This window comes from Tupaia chinensis, unplaced genomic scaffold (assembly GCF_000334495.1).
Source record: "Tupaia chinensis unplaced genomic scaffold, TupChi_1.0 Scaffold145367_1, whole genome shotgun sequence".
Taxonomy (NCBI): Eukaryota; Metazoa; Chordata; class Mammalia; order Scandentia; family Tupaiidae; genus Tupaia; species Tupaia belangeri.
In genome coordinates this window covers 621,630-637,753 of record NW_006205228.1, presented here as the reverse complement: position 1 = coordinate 637,753, position 16,124 = coordinate 621,630, and the positions used below count along the sequence as shown (strand labels likewise).

General features: G+C 40.9%; 1 protein-coding gene and 1 long non-coding RNA gene across 2 annotated transcripts; both read left to right on the top strand.

The window, feature by feature from the left end:
• The first annotated feature begins 3,357 nt into the window (after positions 1-3,357).
• On the top strand, positions 3,358-7,051 carry LOC102468895 (disintegrin and metalloproteinase domain-containing protein 20). The gene is made up of 2 exons (XM_006167957.2): positions 3,358-3,557; positions 4,623-7,051. Exon 2 carries the CDS (start codon positions 4,675-4,677, stop codon positions 7,006-7,008), a length of 2,334 nt encoding a protein of 777 aa, XP_006168019.1. The 5' UTR covers positions 3,358-3,557; positions 4,623-4,674; the 3' UTR covers positions 7,009-7,051.
• Positions 7,052-12,920: 5,869 nt separating this feature from the next.
• Positions 12,921-16,100, top strand: LOC102468613 (uncharacterized). The gene is made up of 3 exons (XR_337317.1): positions 12,921-13,006; positions 14,071-14,175; positions 15,926-16,100. It is a non-coding gene; the product is annotated as an uncharacterized LOC102468613 (long non-coding RNA).
• Positions 16,101-16,124: the final 24 nt, after the last annotated feature.

Sequence of the window (16,124 nt, the reverse complement as noted above, 5' to 3'; positions counted from 1 at the left end):
TGAGAATTTGATCTGTTTATATATGAAAAAGCCAGACAGCACTAGAGTTCTGACTCAGCCTGTTGGACCCTGGGAGAGACCCATTGTCTACCTGTCTAAAAGATTAGAATATTTTAGATCAATGGCATCTAGATGGCCTCATTGCCTATGAGCCCTTGCTGCCACTGTTGAGTTGATTAAAGAGGCAGACAAGTTAACCTTAGGTCAAGTTATCAATGCCTGGGGTCCCTCATTCAGTCACTGACCTGATGAACACCAGGGGATATAAATAGGTATCCAGCTTTAGAATGGCCCACTACCAGGGCTTATTGACTGGAAATTCCTGAATTAAACTCCAGTCTCTGCAGACCCTCAAACCTGCTAGCTTCCTAGCCACACTGGGGCCTCCTGACTACAATTGTGAAGAGGCCCTCAATGAAGTTTTTTTCTGGACATCTTGATCTTGTAGACACACCACTGAAGGCCCCCAACCTCACCCTTTTTACTGACAGCAGCAGCTACATGAAGGATGGAACTTGATACGCTGGATATTCCATTACCTCTCAAGACATAGTGCTTGAGGCTGAGCCACTGCCCCAAGGATGGTCATCTCTGCAGGCTGAACTCTGGGCATTAATCCAAGCCCTAAAATTGGCAGCCAATAAGAGGGTAAATATCTACACAGACTTATGACATGCCTTTGCCACCCTACACACTCATGGGGCATTGTATATATATAGAGGACTCCTCTTGGCTAAAGGAAAGAGTTAAAAACAAAGAAGAAATCTGTCAATTATTAGACATAGTCTAGGAGCCAGAGGAAGTGACAATCATCCACTGTAGAGGACTCCATAGGGGGAAAGATCTTGTCACCCTGGGCATGGCAGACCACACAGCCAAGACTTCCACCAACCAAACCCCAACTGCTATAACCAAAGTGTTTGTACCTGGTTTGTACAACTCACAAGTCTCCCAAAAGTTCCTCCCCCAAGTCCCCAACAAACACTGTTAGGCAAAATCAGAGGGAGCAACTCTGGAAGAAAATGAATGATGGAGACTGCCAGATAAAAGAATATACATACCCCAGTCCTTGGGATATTTGTTGGTAAAGCAATACTATGAACTAATTCACTGGAGAAAGACTAACCTAAAGAGCTTACTGGGTTGATACTATTTCTTGAGTCACCTACTATCATTGTGAGCATGCGGAGCAAAATCTGTGCCAGGCCAACTTAACCAGCTGGAATACAAGCCAGTGGGACAACTCCCATGGAATTGCTAGAGGCAGACTTCTCCACGCTGGGGCTATAAGCATTTACTAGTCCTGGTTTGTACTTACTCAGCCTGGATAGAAGCCTTTCCCATGCAAACTGAAAAGGCCAGAGGTGACTCAAGCCCTTTTGAAGGAAGTCAAACCCATATCTCGGTTTGAGCTTCTCTTTATGATCAGGTCAGACAAATGGCCCTGCTTTCATTGCAGAAGTTACACTGGGCGTAGCAAAGGCCTAAGCATAAAATGAACGTTTCACACTGCTTACCAACCTCAGAGTTCTGAGAGAGTTGAAAAAACGAACTATTTTCTCAAGTCCACCCTGGCTAAGTTCTGTCAGGACACTGGACACCCCTGGATGGATGTCCTCCCACTATCCCTGCTCTGAGTTCAATGTACACCCCAAAGACAAGGTTATTCCCCTTATGAGATCCTGTTTGACCAGCCATCCCTTTAGTCATTAAAGCTCAAATGATTGACATACATCAGTTGGGTGAGGCAATCCTGACTCAGGATCTGGTGGCCTTGGAAAAAACTTTAAAGAAAATAACCCATGTAAACTTAGAAAGAGCCCCTGTCCCTCTTGGAAACTGGGTATACAAACATGAGCCCCGGGACTTGGTGTGGGTTAAAAATTAGAAAAAAACAAAAACAAAAACAAAAACACGGCAGCCCACCTGGTTGGGGCCATATGTTGTTGTATTTGTTACTCCTACTGCAATTAAGGTTGCAGGGCTAGCCCCATGGATTCACCACTCATGAGTGAAGCAGACCATAGTACCTGGGAGGACCTTGGCACCTGGACAATTAAAAGTCATCCTGAGCAGCCAACCAAGGTGACCTTTCAGAAGGCCAAGACCTGACATCAAGACCTCAGCCCTTCTGTAGCCATTCCTGGACTGACTGCTCTACACATGGCAAAAGCTTGAGGAGACTGCAGCCTTGCTTTGGTCACTCCAGACACTGATCAATCTATGCATGGCAGAAGCTTGAGGACAGCAACAGATGGCACCCTGACAATACCCTTACAACCTCCCCCCTTGAAGCCATCAAATATCATCTGCTTGTCACTGACTCAGGAAGCTATGCTTACCACCCTCCTGTTAATTGACCCTCCTCTAGTATGGTTGAGGAGGAGGGGAGGATGTGGAACAACCCAAGGCTAGTAACTGCCTGAACCTTCTGTTCTGATATGGAGGAACTTGCGAGCAACATTGAAGTAACCCAGGACTGATAGCTGCTTGGGCTTTCTGTTCCCCTGTGTGCTAGCTGCCCCTCCCCTGAACTGTTGAGCTACCAGAGGCCTTGAGCAGGCTGGATTCTTTGCTTCTCTGTCAGCTCTGTATTAGGGCAGACTCTGAACCCCTTCTCAGATAGAATACTCCAAGTGTGCTGAAACTGCCCCTCCCCAATTCATCTATAAAAGACTGTGTCTAACTCTCAGTCAGGCTGGAGATTCAGAATATTAACTCCTCTGTGTCTGCCGACATAGTAAAACAGTTCTCCTATCTCTCTGAGTGTTATTTTTCTGTTCCCTAGTGTCCGGTTTTCTGCAACAATGTCAAGAGTGCGTGGTATGACACCAGTTCACAAGATTAATGAGAATGTGCTATCCCTCAGGATATGTCTTTAGACTGAAGCATTAGTAACAAAGACTGTCACAAAATTCTTTACAATAAACTTTTCTTCTATAACTGTTAGATTTTTGACAATGTTTAATATAGGGTATTATCCTCTCTACAAAACTTGTACACTCCTCACCAATTCACCCATTCCCATCTTAATATTCTAAAGTCTAAATCAAATACCAAGGTAGTGTGAAGGGGGGGCATGGAGAGGAAACTTGATCATTAGGATTTTACCTTTATCACAGATGCTTTCTCTAGAAGGTTTTGTCTAGTAATCTTGGTTTCCTCTTGTGGTGTTTGATAGCTACCAATTAGTTCTGGAAACCTACCCAGATGGATACAGATTTTCTTGACATCATAATGCTAGGGATGTGATTCAGGCTCTGTACCATTGATGCCATTTGTTGTTTAGAACATTCAGGCCATCAGTATGTGGTAATAATGTATTTCCAAGTTTGTTTTAACTTTGGATTTCAAATGTTAAGCAAATTATTTTTAAGTGAACATCAGTAAATGAACACAATTAGCTACTACCAGAGCCAACATTTATGTTTTCAGCATAATGTTATGAAATTTTAATGTCCTCTCAAATTGTGGTCTTCTGAACATTTTAATGAACAGACTTGAACTCCTCAATGCAGCTTTCTTTGGAAAATTGAAGTTGAAATCAACAGATCCAGGTAACTCACCAGCCATGTGAAAAATAGGATCAAATGTATTTTGACATATGATTGAGTACATGATGTAGGGGTGCTGTGTGGGGAGAAGGCTGCTGCCTTTTTACAGTGATTGGAGGCAAATAGGCTGTGTCCTGACCCAAACTGCCCCACTCTCTGTTGCCTCATCAGCATGTCTTTTTCCTTTGAATATCTAGGGCTTCTCTGAAAATAAGAATGCATAATAAAATAAAAATTACAATCTGGCAGATGGTATGGAGGTTAAGGTGGCTGGAGCTTACATAGCCAACTCTGTGGTTCGAGTTTCAGAACCGGTGGCTTGAAAATCACACCAGCATGTGTGTGTACATGCTCCAAATCCTAAGAGGAGAATGTAGAAGAAGGAATTGCAATGTAGCCATTCCCCCTGGGGGGGTGATTTCTCACTTTCCTTCAATCTCCCTGTGTCTGTCTGTCTGTCTCTTTCCAGCGAGTGCACATGCCCTATAGCAAAAACTTAAAAAAAAAAAAAGGCATTAATTTGAGGTCTCCCAATACTAAGGAGCCCTTCATGTGTTTGTTCTGGTTTTTTTTTTTTTTTTTTGAGTGCTTAAAATGGAATAATAACATGATAGTGGAAATGAAAGGGGAGATGGAGTAAAATGCATGACTAAAGAAAGAAAAAAATGCTAAGTTTTAGGTGGGTTGTCCATATGCTTGCTGAAGGTGCAGGATGCTAATAAGTTTTTAGGTGGGAGAAATATTTGAATCAGATGCCAATAATCCTTTTAAAATGGAAAATTCACGTAATTTTACATGATTAGCAAACAGTATGGAGTGAATCTTTATGAATTTTCTATCCATTTTTAATTCAAAAATTATAAAACTATTATTAATCATTGCTCTCCATCTATTTCCCTGAACAGTCCTTACTCCTCCTCCCCATATCTGCAAGAGAAAATTCCATGTATTGTATCGCTTTAAGTCCTTTTCAATTCAAGAATCACTTTTGTCTCACTTTCCTCTTTGTCTCTCCCAGCCTTTCTACACTATTCACCTCATCCTAGCTCTTTTTATTTTCACTTACAGCTCTGATGGTCCAGCTCTGCCAGGACACACCTTGGTAAAGATCCAGCCCTGGATGCTGAGTGGCTCAGGAGGAAGAGCCAGACCAACAGTTCCTCATGCCGTGTTCTCTTCTACTGTGGAAAGATGGTTCCATAAAGAGAGCTCCATAATGGCAGTAGGTGACACGTTGGGACACATTGGGGTCAGTCTTCTGCTGCTCTGGATTGGGGTATCTTTGTTTATTTCTGGCCCCTCCCAAGTCAGTACTTCTCAGCATTTCATGTCCCCCGAAGTGGTGATCCCCTTGAAGATGACTGGAAGGAACAAAGGTGCAAAGGCTCCAGGATGGCTCTCATACAGCCTGCGGTTTGGGGGCCAAAGACACATTATCCACATGAAGGTGAAGAAGCTGTTGGTTTCCACACACCTCCCGGTGTTCACCTACACGGATCAGCATGCCCTCCTCCAGGACCAGCCTTTTGTTGGGAATGACTGCTATTATCATGGATATGTGGAGGGGGCCCGTAAGTCCCTGGTTGTCCTCAGTACCTGTTTTGGGGGCTTTCGAGGAATGCTACAGATAAATGACCTTGTTTATGAAATGGAACCAATTTGGTTTTCTGCCACATTTGAACACCTGGTATATAAAATAGACAGTAATGAGACAGAGTTCCCACCTGTGAGATGTGGGTTAACAGAAGAAATATCACACAAATTGGTGTTGCAATTACCACCTAGAAATACTCTCAAGCAAAGTTCTTATATGGACTGGTGGACCCACTGGCGGTTTCTTGAACTGGGAGTTGTTGTAGACCATATTAGATTCCTTTTCTCCCAAAGTAATGTGTCAATAGTGCAGCACCAAGTAATTAATGTTATCAATATAGTGGATTCTTTCTATTACCCCTTTGAGCTTGATGTAATCTTAACTGGAATTGAGATCTGGACTCAAAACAATGAAATTATTACCAATGTTGACTTAGATGATGTTGTAGTATATTTTGCACTTTGGAAGCATAATTACCTTGATGCCCGGCTGCATAGCGATGCTACACATCTTTTTATAAGAGATGTAAATGTCTCAAAGCTTGGTGTTGCCTATGTTCAAGGAATATGCCAGAAACCTTTTAATTGTGGAGTTGATGTGTTTGAAGACAACCATTTAGTTCCATTTGCAATTACTTTGTCACATGAGCTTGGTCATAATTTGGGGATGCTGCATGACACTGAAACATGTGTGTGTGAGCTACAGTATTGTGTAATGTATGCCTACAGAAAGTTGACAAATAAATTCAGCAACTGCAGTTATTCCGACTACTGGAATAATACTTACATTAATGGATTGTGTATCTTTCCTCCTATATCATCAGGGAATATTTTTAGACTAAACTACTGTGGAAACCGAGTGGTTGAAGAAGGAGAAGAGTGCGACTGTGGAAACATCCATCAGTGTGCGAAAGATCCCTGTTGTCTGTTGAACTGCTCTCTGAGCCCTGGTGCTGCTTGTGCTTTTGGGATGTGTTGTGAAGGCTGCAAGTTCAAGCCGGCGGGGACATTATGTAGACAACAAGCCAATGACTGTGACCTTCCAGAGTGGTGCAATGGGACATCCCATCAGTGCCCAAACGATGTATATATGCAGGATGGAATCTCTTGTACTGACAGTGCCTACTGCTATAAAAAGTCATGTAGTACCCATGACATACAGTGTAAAGAGATTTTTGGCCAAGATGCAAGAAGTGCATCCCAGAGTTGCTACAACCAAATCAACACCCAAGGAACTCGTTTTGGTCACTGTGATATTGGAGGCACAGTGTATGTAAAATGTTTGACCCCTGATATCATGTGTGGAAGAGTACAGTGTGAAAATGTAGGAATAATTCCCAATCTAAGAGAACATTCTACAGTGCATCAATTTCACTTCAATGACACTACCTGCTGGGGTACTGATTATCACTTAGGGATAGCCATATCTGATATTGGTCATGTGAAAGATGGCACAGTGTGTGGTCCAGGTAAGATCTGCATCCAGAACAAGTGTACCAGTATGGTTCATCTGCTCCAATCCTGTCAGCCTGATACCTGCAACGGGAAGGGGGTCTGCAATAATAAACAGCACTGCCACTGTAACCAAGGGTGGGCACCTCCCTACTGCAAGTACAAGGGCTATGGAGGAAGTGTTGATAGTGGCCCTGCTCCTAAGAATGGAACGGAACACTCATACAGGAGAAACTTGACTTACTTGTCACCATTGCTTCTTATTCCTTTGATTGCTCTATGTTTTTGTTGCTTCTTTATAATTTATAAGAAACAAAAACGGCAAAAGAGAGTACAGGAAAAAGACAAAGAGGAAGAGGAAGATAAAGATGAAGAGGAAGATAAAGATGAAGAGAAAGAGAAAGATTAAAGCTCATATGTCACTGTAAAAATCTCTAATTTTGTTTTAGCAGCAGAGAAACATGGGAGTATATCTGGCTGTTTAAAAAAAACTTCAAAGGTTCATAAACATTATGTATCACAACAAAGGAGTCCTAGAAAGTTCTTACTCTCCAGTGTTTTCCAGTTTTTATATCAAAGGTTCAATTTTTCCCCCTGAAAGTTGGATGTTTATGTTTCCTGAGCAAAAGCTCAGCAAAGACATGTTTTACTCAGTCATTTTTCTCCCTGGGTAGTTTCTTTCTTCTGCTTACTCTTTTTTTTTTGTAGAGGTTTTTGCCTTAGTGCACGTGAGCTCATGGTGGTGGGGTGGTGGTGGTGGTGAGAGGGTGGGTGGGGATGGACAGTGAGAGAGAGGGAAAGTGAGAAATCACTCACTTGGGGGATGTCCACACCACAATCTCTTCTCTTCCATTCTCTTCCCCTCCCAGGATCTTGGGCACATACTTACACAGACCTGGTGTGAGATTCAGTCCACCAGGTCTAGGACTTGAACCATCGTCCGCCATGTGGGAGTCCAGTGACGCAACCGCTACCCCATCTGCTGGCTCACCTATTCTCTCATTTCTTGGAACATGCTTTCCTCATTATTAATTCTGTCTGGGATAGAAGCATATTCTACTCATGAATTCAGCTAAAGACAAACCTGTTTGTCTTCCCTCCTAAGACTAAGGTATTTTGAATTTTTCCTGAATGAATGAAATGTTTTACAAAAAGGAATCTCTTCAGAAAACTGCTGAGAAAACGAGCATGAATAGTTGAATTTTCCTGGTAGGAAATGTAATGGCATTGTGGTTAAAAATGCTTCTAATTAACAGTTATCTCATGGAGTTTTGAATTTACCAGTTAAATTAAGAATTAGCAAGGTTCACTGAATAAGAACCCCTTTATATAAAAACTATCTGGAATTAGAGTTTATTGAATTTTATTAATTTTATTGAATTAATTTATCCCATATGATTTTTAAAAAGAATTATTTATTTAACTTTATTTATTCATTCATTTATTTTTAATTTGACCAGGCATACACACACACACACACACACACACACACACACACACACAGAGTCACCAGGTCCAGGACTTGAACTGTAGTCAGCCATGTGGGAGTGTCCAGCACCTTAACCAACATACCACCTGTTGGTCCCCAATCCCATATGATTTTAATATACTTTTTTCTTTTTATTTTATTTACTTATTTTAAAAATTAATTTATTTTACATTCATTCACTGAGGATCATTACAGCATACAAAATGTGATTTCCCATCTAGAATACACTGTATAGTGGCTTAATCATACATGTTATCATTGACAAATAATTTCCCATTTATTGTTTTATTGTTTTATTTATATATATATATATATATATATATACACACACACACACACACACACACACACACATACCCCTATTTATTACCTCCTGCCATTTCCCACCCTCCTCTCACACTGTCTGGTGTCTACAGTTGCTTTCCATTCCTCCACCACCCCACCCCCCATATTTTATTGATAAACAAAATATCTTATTTATTCTAATGTAACTATTTTAAATAGCAAGTTCAGCTGATACATACATATTTGTGAACACATGTCTCAATTTAGGCATGAAGCTCTGAGTAGAATGAATATACTATAAAGTAGCACCTAGTTTAGGCTACATAGTCTACTGCACATGAACTGTGGTCGACTACGTGGGAGTCCAGCAATATAGCCATTACACTAACTGCTGGTCCCTGTAAATCAAAGAAATTTAAGAGAGCTTTGCTTAAAACTTAAAGCCAGGGAACAGATTAGGATTCTGTTCAAATAGTAGGGGCATGAACCTATCAGTAGCTCAAGACAAAACAAAAATTCTTAAATCTGAAAAACAAAACATATAAGAAAATCAGTAATGTAGTCAAAAGGCATAAGATTCTATATAACCAGTTCAGTCTCATGTACTTTGTGATCTTCCTGTTAAAATTCTGGAAGATAACATTCAACTCCAGACTTTCCTTACCATTAAGTTGGCCATTTTCTTGGTTGTTTTTGAACTCTTATTTCTGTGTCTATATTTAGTTTTCCTGGTATAGCACTCTGTTCAGAACTTCTTGGAGACCTGGTCGGGTGTTGGTAAATTCTTTCAGGTTTTGTTTATCTGAGAACGTCCTTGTCTTTTCTTCCCATATTGATGCAGAAAAACAGGCATCGAGGGACAAAAGTGCAGCACTCTGGAGAGAAAAGATAACTCTGTAATATGCCAGTGGGCACAAAGGAGTTAACACTTTGACTCTCTGGCCCCCTGTAGGGGTCAAGCACAGTCTTTTATGGGGGAGTTTGGGAAGGGGCTGTTTTCAGTGGCTATGGTATCCTATCAGGGAGAAGAAGCCTCTTAGGAAGAAGAAGCTCATAAGGACGATGTAGCCCAAAGTTTGTTCTCAGGAAGAAAGGGTCAGATAAACAGGGTGTCTGACTTTTCAAGGTCTCAGATTGCTTTTATCACTTCAGAGGGCGAGAGGCAGAGGCAGTGAATTCACAAAGGCATGAGAAATGTTAGCAATTGCCAGCCTTGGGCTATTGTGAGTTCCGGGCCCATTTACATCAGATATTGTGAGTTTCGGGCCCATCCACATCATTCCCCCACTTGAGCCTCCTCAGTCATATTCTAGGAGGATCAATCAACAGAGGGATGGTAAATGTAATTTCCCGGGATTGCAGCAAGTATCTGGTGCTTTATAGCATCAAGACAGGAGATTATGAATCATGTCATCAGATTAAGGACACAGGGTCTGAAAGCCAGGGCCAAAAGAACAACTGTTAGAGGCCCCTGGAGAGGTAGTAGCCATGGGGCCCATGCTGGGAGCCCATTGCAGCCTGCCCAAGAATCAACTGTTGCTTGTTGTTTGGAGACTAAATCTCTAAGCTGCTGGGCCATGTCTTGGACTACTGATGGTTAGTGTAGGAACAACATTCTTCCCCCAGAAATAAGCAGAGTCCATCTCCATATGGAAGTTCATACTCCCTTAGGGATGTATAGCATGTCAATCTCTCTGCTAAGGGGCACTGGTAACAGGCATGGCTCCCTCAACTCTGACCCATAGAGTGGGACTCGTTGCCATGGATGTAAGACCAGATAGTACTGGCATGGAGGCAAGCTTTGTCACCTGTTCTTAAATGTTTGAAAACTGGATCTCTGCAATTAAAGGAGTATATGGCCTATAGGCCATTCTTGATCTGGACTCCCTTCTCCCAGGGGACCTTCGGAAAAAAGGGGTAATGTCCACACTGTGGTGTTACACCAGTTAACACACTGAGGGCTCTCTCATTATGGTTGAGATCAAGATAACAGTTAGGATCCCTGTTTGAAGGAGAGAATGAGAATGCCTCAGTTAGCTAATCAAAATACCTTAGGCCTATCACAATTTCCACCACCAGGAGGTATAACATTACTAGCAAAAGCCTTTCCCAGAACTTCCATTTCTGTGGGGCTATTGTAGCCAGACCAATAGAAAAAAACCACAGCTAGTGCCACGAGAAGGGCTAGGGATAGGAAATTATAGGGGTAAGGTAGAGATAACATCTGTCACAGTCCTCAGGCTTCCTCCGTGAGTAAAGCAGTGAGCCCATGCAGTGACTGTAGTAGGGTTGCAGATTCCTTGTCAGGTCTTGGCCCTCTGTAAAGTCACCTTGGTTGACTGCTCAGGGTGGCTCTTCACCATCCTGGGGTCCTCTGGCACTGCGACTTGCTTCACTCGCGTATGGTGAATCCATAGGCTAGCCCTGAAATTTTAACTGCAGTAGTGGTAACAAGCACAACAACATATGGCCCCAGCCAGATGGGCTTGTCCCTATGAGTAAGTTGGTTATTTTATTAATTTTTGAACTCCTATTTATGTGTGTCTGTAATTTAATTTTCCGGGTATAGCACTCCATTGAGAACTTCTTGGAGATCTGGTCTGGCGTTGGTAAATTCTTTCAGGTTTTGTTTATCTGAGAATGCTCTTGTCTTTTCTTCCCATATGAAGGATAATCTTGCCGGGTACAGTATTCTTAGCTCAAGTTGTTTCTCCCTTAACACTTTGAATATATATTCCCACTCTTTCCATTGTTTCTGACGAGAGGTTCACTCTTAGTCTGATGGGATATCCTTTGTAGGTAACTTGATGTTTCTCTCTTGCCAAACTCAGTATCTTGTCTTTGTGGTTTTGGTCAATCTTGCTATAATGTGTCTTGAAGAAGATCTTCTTGGGTTGATTCTATTTGTTTTATTTTTGTATTTCTTGGGACTGGATCTTTGGTTTAGAAAGTTTTCTTCCAGGATTTCATGGAATCGATTATCAATGCCCTTATTAGTCTCTTCACCCTCTGGGATACTAATTATCTGAATGTTTGGACGTTTAACGGTATCTAGTATTTTCGTATATTATTCTCATTTTGGGGGGCTGTTTTTTCAGTCTTCGTGGTGGATTTTTCTAGGCCAGTGATTCTATCTTTTACATCTGAGATTTAGTCCTCTGTATGATCTAGTCTACCCTTAATACTTTCAAGGGAGGTTTTGATTTCCTGCATTATGGTCTTCATCTCTAACAGCTCTTTTTGATTATTTTTTTATTATATGTATTTCCTCTTTCAGATCATGCAAGAACTTCCTCACCTTCTAGAAATTGTCAGCTCTTTTCTCCTGCGTCTTCTGGAGTTCATTGTCTCTCTCTTCTCTTGCATCTCTGTTAGATTTGTCACTATGAATATTCTAAATTATTTATCTGACATTTCCATGAGTTCTATTGTACTGTCTGTGGGTGAAGAGGAATTATTATTTTCCTTTGGAGGAGTGGTATTTTCTTGCTTTCTCAAATTTCTTGTGCCCCTGTGGTGATTTCTGGTCATCAGATGGGTTGTGCGTTTCTTCCTAATTCTTGATGTTCAGTCTGAGCATTCAGAGGCATGCAAGAGGAAGTGATCTGCAATCTCTCTTCTCTTCCATTTTTCACTCGTTGTAGTTCAGATTCAGTGGGAATTGAGAAATATTCTGACTTAATCTTAATCAGATGTTTGGATATTGTTCACCTAGACCTGCCTAGACACTCAGTTCATGGAGACTGAGCCATCAAAGAATGAAGTTAAAAGAAAAAGGAAAAGAAAAGAGAAGAGGAAAGAAAAACAAAACTATAAAAAAAGAAAAAAGATAATAAGATGATAAAAGAATTTTATTGCCCTACCAATCTAGAAATGGATCTGGAGGGAGAAGTCTTAGCATAAATTCTTCACTTTTAGTTCCTGAAAGCTATATTTCACAGCTGAAGTTCAATATCCATCTCAGAATCCCATACGATTTTTGTAGACTTGAAGTTACAGATTACATACTATTCCAAACACTATACCATAAATTCTCAACCAAAAATTTTGAGCATAGTCTCCAATAGGAGATGCATTTTAAAAAATTGTATATATACAAAAAATAGCAATGTTATAAATTTTATGATGCAAACATTTAGTGAATATGATAGTTATACAGGGAGATATAGGACATCTATGTGGTCTAGGTTATTTAGAAAAGATCTGATAATAAAAGCGGAATATGAACCTTAGTTACTATAATTCAGTCCATCAGTGAAAAGTGACTAGACAGTCTAGGCTATTGTAGTAGCAAAAACAAAATTACAAAGCAAAAACGAATATACCCTGTAGGAGGGAACAGGCTGGAGTTAAAGAGGCTATCCAATTCCCATTACACTGAGTTCAAAAATAAAGTTGTATAGAAATGGAGCCAGAGCAAGATATCTTTGAGAACCAATTGCTCTTTCTGTAGAAATGAAGAAGAATCCTGGTTGCTAAGCAGCTAATCTAGAACTTGGACACCTGAGAGACAAAGGGGAAGGTCTATTTCCCTTTGTTCTGTGTGGTCTCAACTAAAAATCTGTGTTCTTTGATAGAGTGGTATAAACTACCTACACAGAAAGGGCCATGGAAATTACTGTTTCTTCTGCTGGTAAGTCATTCATCAAACTGGCTCTCTATATAAGTTGGTAACTAGAGTAGCCCATTGGATAATGCGGAGCTTCTTTAGAATTGTTCTGTTTTCCTTTGTAAAGATGCAAGTGAACTAAGCATGAGTATCGGGTAGCATGTCATATTGAGGCTAGAGTGACTCATCCTGTGAGTAGGGAGGCTGTTTTCTACTTTAAGAGCCTAATCATGTTACAAAACATGGAGTTGTAGTGGCACCACTTCCCGGTGTCGTTGGTAGAATGATGTTCTTTCAGGAGTTTGGTCTCTGGATTTCCAGGAATGATGAGGCTGAGTCTGACTTAAAGATTCTTTAGTTATTTTTCTATTATTGCCTGCTTGCAAGCTGATCTTCAAGAAAAAGAAAAATATGACACAGGTTCATGCAGCTTACTACCCATCTCCACACTATTTCATATTTTATTATCTCTTCCCACTTTCCATCCTCCCATCCACAACTCCCACCCCATAAAAAGAAGGCCTGTCAAGAGATACAGAGAACACATAAGAAAGTTGGAGTTTTACCTCAATTCAGAGATCTTTATTCTTGGAAATTTTGTCTAGGAACTTTGCTTTTCTCTTGTAGGCTCCTTGTACCTTGTGGAATAAAGTGCCTACCATAAAGCAATGGAAATTTATCAGATGGCTCCAGGTTATCTAGGCAGGAAAATGGCAAGACTATTATTCATATTGGAACAAGTCCTCCCCATCAGCATCCACATAGCAAACCTAGGACAACTTCAAACTAGAATGGAAAAGATGAGGTAGCTGTCTGTTGACTTTGTTTTTGCAGAGGCTCAGTGCTTCTTAGCCTCATTTTCATCAGTCAGCTGACTGGTGAAAAAGAAATCTATGGACACTCTCAGAAAAAACACACACACGTTCACACACAATAGGAGGGGCCTTCAAAAATGTATGGAAAATGCATATTATGAGAAAACTGTTGTATGTTAACAGACCCCCTGAAGCTTATTCCCATTCCTGCCACACATTTCTACACTAAAGTTATCATTTATTTAAGGTTCTGTGCTTTATTTTCTTTCCTAGAGTCAGGCGCAATGCCCTGCACTTTATAGACTCCAAACACATAAATGCTTGTTTAATGAATAAGGAAAAAGATGGAGGAGTGTTTCCGGAGAACCTGTATGCCAGGTATTGAAATTCTCTTCTTTCAAAATTTGTTGGTAGAAATATCTGAGCAAACATTGAATTTTTTCCTGGCAATCCTAGAATACTAGGCATTCCAATGCCTTTGCCCAATCTTTGATATTCTCCTGCAGGTAACTGCAGAGAATAACACTGTCCTCCCTATACTTTAAAAGGTTGTCAGGTGTTTTTTGTTTGTTTGTTTGTTTTAAATAAAGATTTTTTTCTCTTCTAAAAATTAAAATAAAAAATCAATTTTAAGTAGCATTAATCCATAATTCAAGGCACTTCACTAGCCCTACCCCTATTTTCCACTTCTTATTGTGTGCAGAGGTAGAACAGATGTTATAAAGAATATTGAAATGAGTGAAAATCATAAACTTTGCAGTGAAGGACCTTAAGCCTGATAGAGTGAAGAGTAAAGGGATATACAATGAGGAAACACTAAATAACTTGAAGGAGGGGTCAACTAGGTGGTGTAGTGGTTAAAGTGGCTGGATCCCACATGGCCAACGGTGCAGTTCAAGTCCCAAACCCAACAGTTTAAAAAACATGCCAGGCCTGTGTGTGTATGTGCTCAAAACCCTAGAGTAGGCAGAAGGAGAAGGAACTGTGGCACGGTCATACCCCCAAGGCACACTTTCTCACTTTCTCTCTCTCTCTGTCTTTCTGATAAGAATATGTTTCCTATAGCAAGTAAAAAAGAAAAAAAAGAAAAACTAAAGTAAATCATAAGACTAATGCAAATTGACATAAGAATTGAGAGTGTGTGTGTGTGTGTGCGTGTGTGTGTGTTTGTTTAACAGAGATTTTTTGTTATAGGGTGCATGTGCTCACCAGAAAAACAGAGAGAAAGCAAGAAAACACCACCCCCCCTTCCCAGGGGAGATGGCCACATCACAATCCCTTTTCCATTCTTCTCTTGGGATTTTCGACATGAATGCACACGTGCCCAGTATGTGTTCCAAGCCACCAGATCCAGGAGGCAAACTGGTCAAACATGTGGGAGTCCTGCAACATAACTGTTACACCATCTGCTGGTCTCTGTTTTGATTATTTTTGATGTCTCCAATTTTGATAGTCAAAGGGGACACTATCAGTAGCTATTTAAGGACTACAGGCACCAACCAATACTATCTCAGACAAATTGAGCTTTAAAAATCAGCCTGCTCTTATGTTACTTTACTTTTGACTTAACTTTTTATTATGGACTTTTGACTTAACTTTTTATTATGGACATTTTTTTTTTTTTTGAGAGGCTTCTGCTATAGGGCGCGTGCACTCGCCAAACAGAGAGAGACAGAGAGACAGAAAGCAAGAAATCACCCCTCAGAGGGGATGGCCATGCCGCAATCCCTTCTTGTCCGTTATCCTCTCGGGATCTTGGGCATGCATGGACACGCGCCCAGCGTGAGTTTTTTTTTTAAGCCACTGGGTCTGGGACGCGAACTGCGGTCAACTACATAGGAGTCCAGTGACATAGCCATTACGCTAACTGCTGGTCCCTTATTATGGACATTTTCACATCACTCCAAAGATTGAGATACTTGTGTAAATACTCACTGGCAACTTCAATGACTATCAGTATATGGCCAGTATTGCCTTAGATATTCTCCTGTACCTCTGTACCCATTTACTGAAGGCAAATCCAAATAATTTTCTTGATTCACCAACCAGTCTTTGCATTTTATTCTTTTCCTCACTCCTTACCCAATCTTACCACCATTCCCACCCTTCTCTTTATTTTCACTTTCAGCACAGCAGCTCTGATGGTCCAGCTACTCCAGGACACACATCCAGGAGGGTCAGGCCTTGCATGCTCTGCCCTCTTCTGCTCTGGATAAATGGCTCCATAATGGTGGATGTGGAGGTTGGAGTGTCAATGACAGTCACTCTCCTGCTGCTCTGGTTTGGGTTGTCTCTATCCTCTTCTAGCCTCTCTCAGGGTGGGTCCT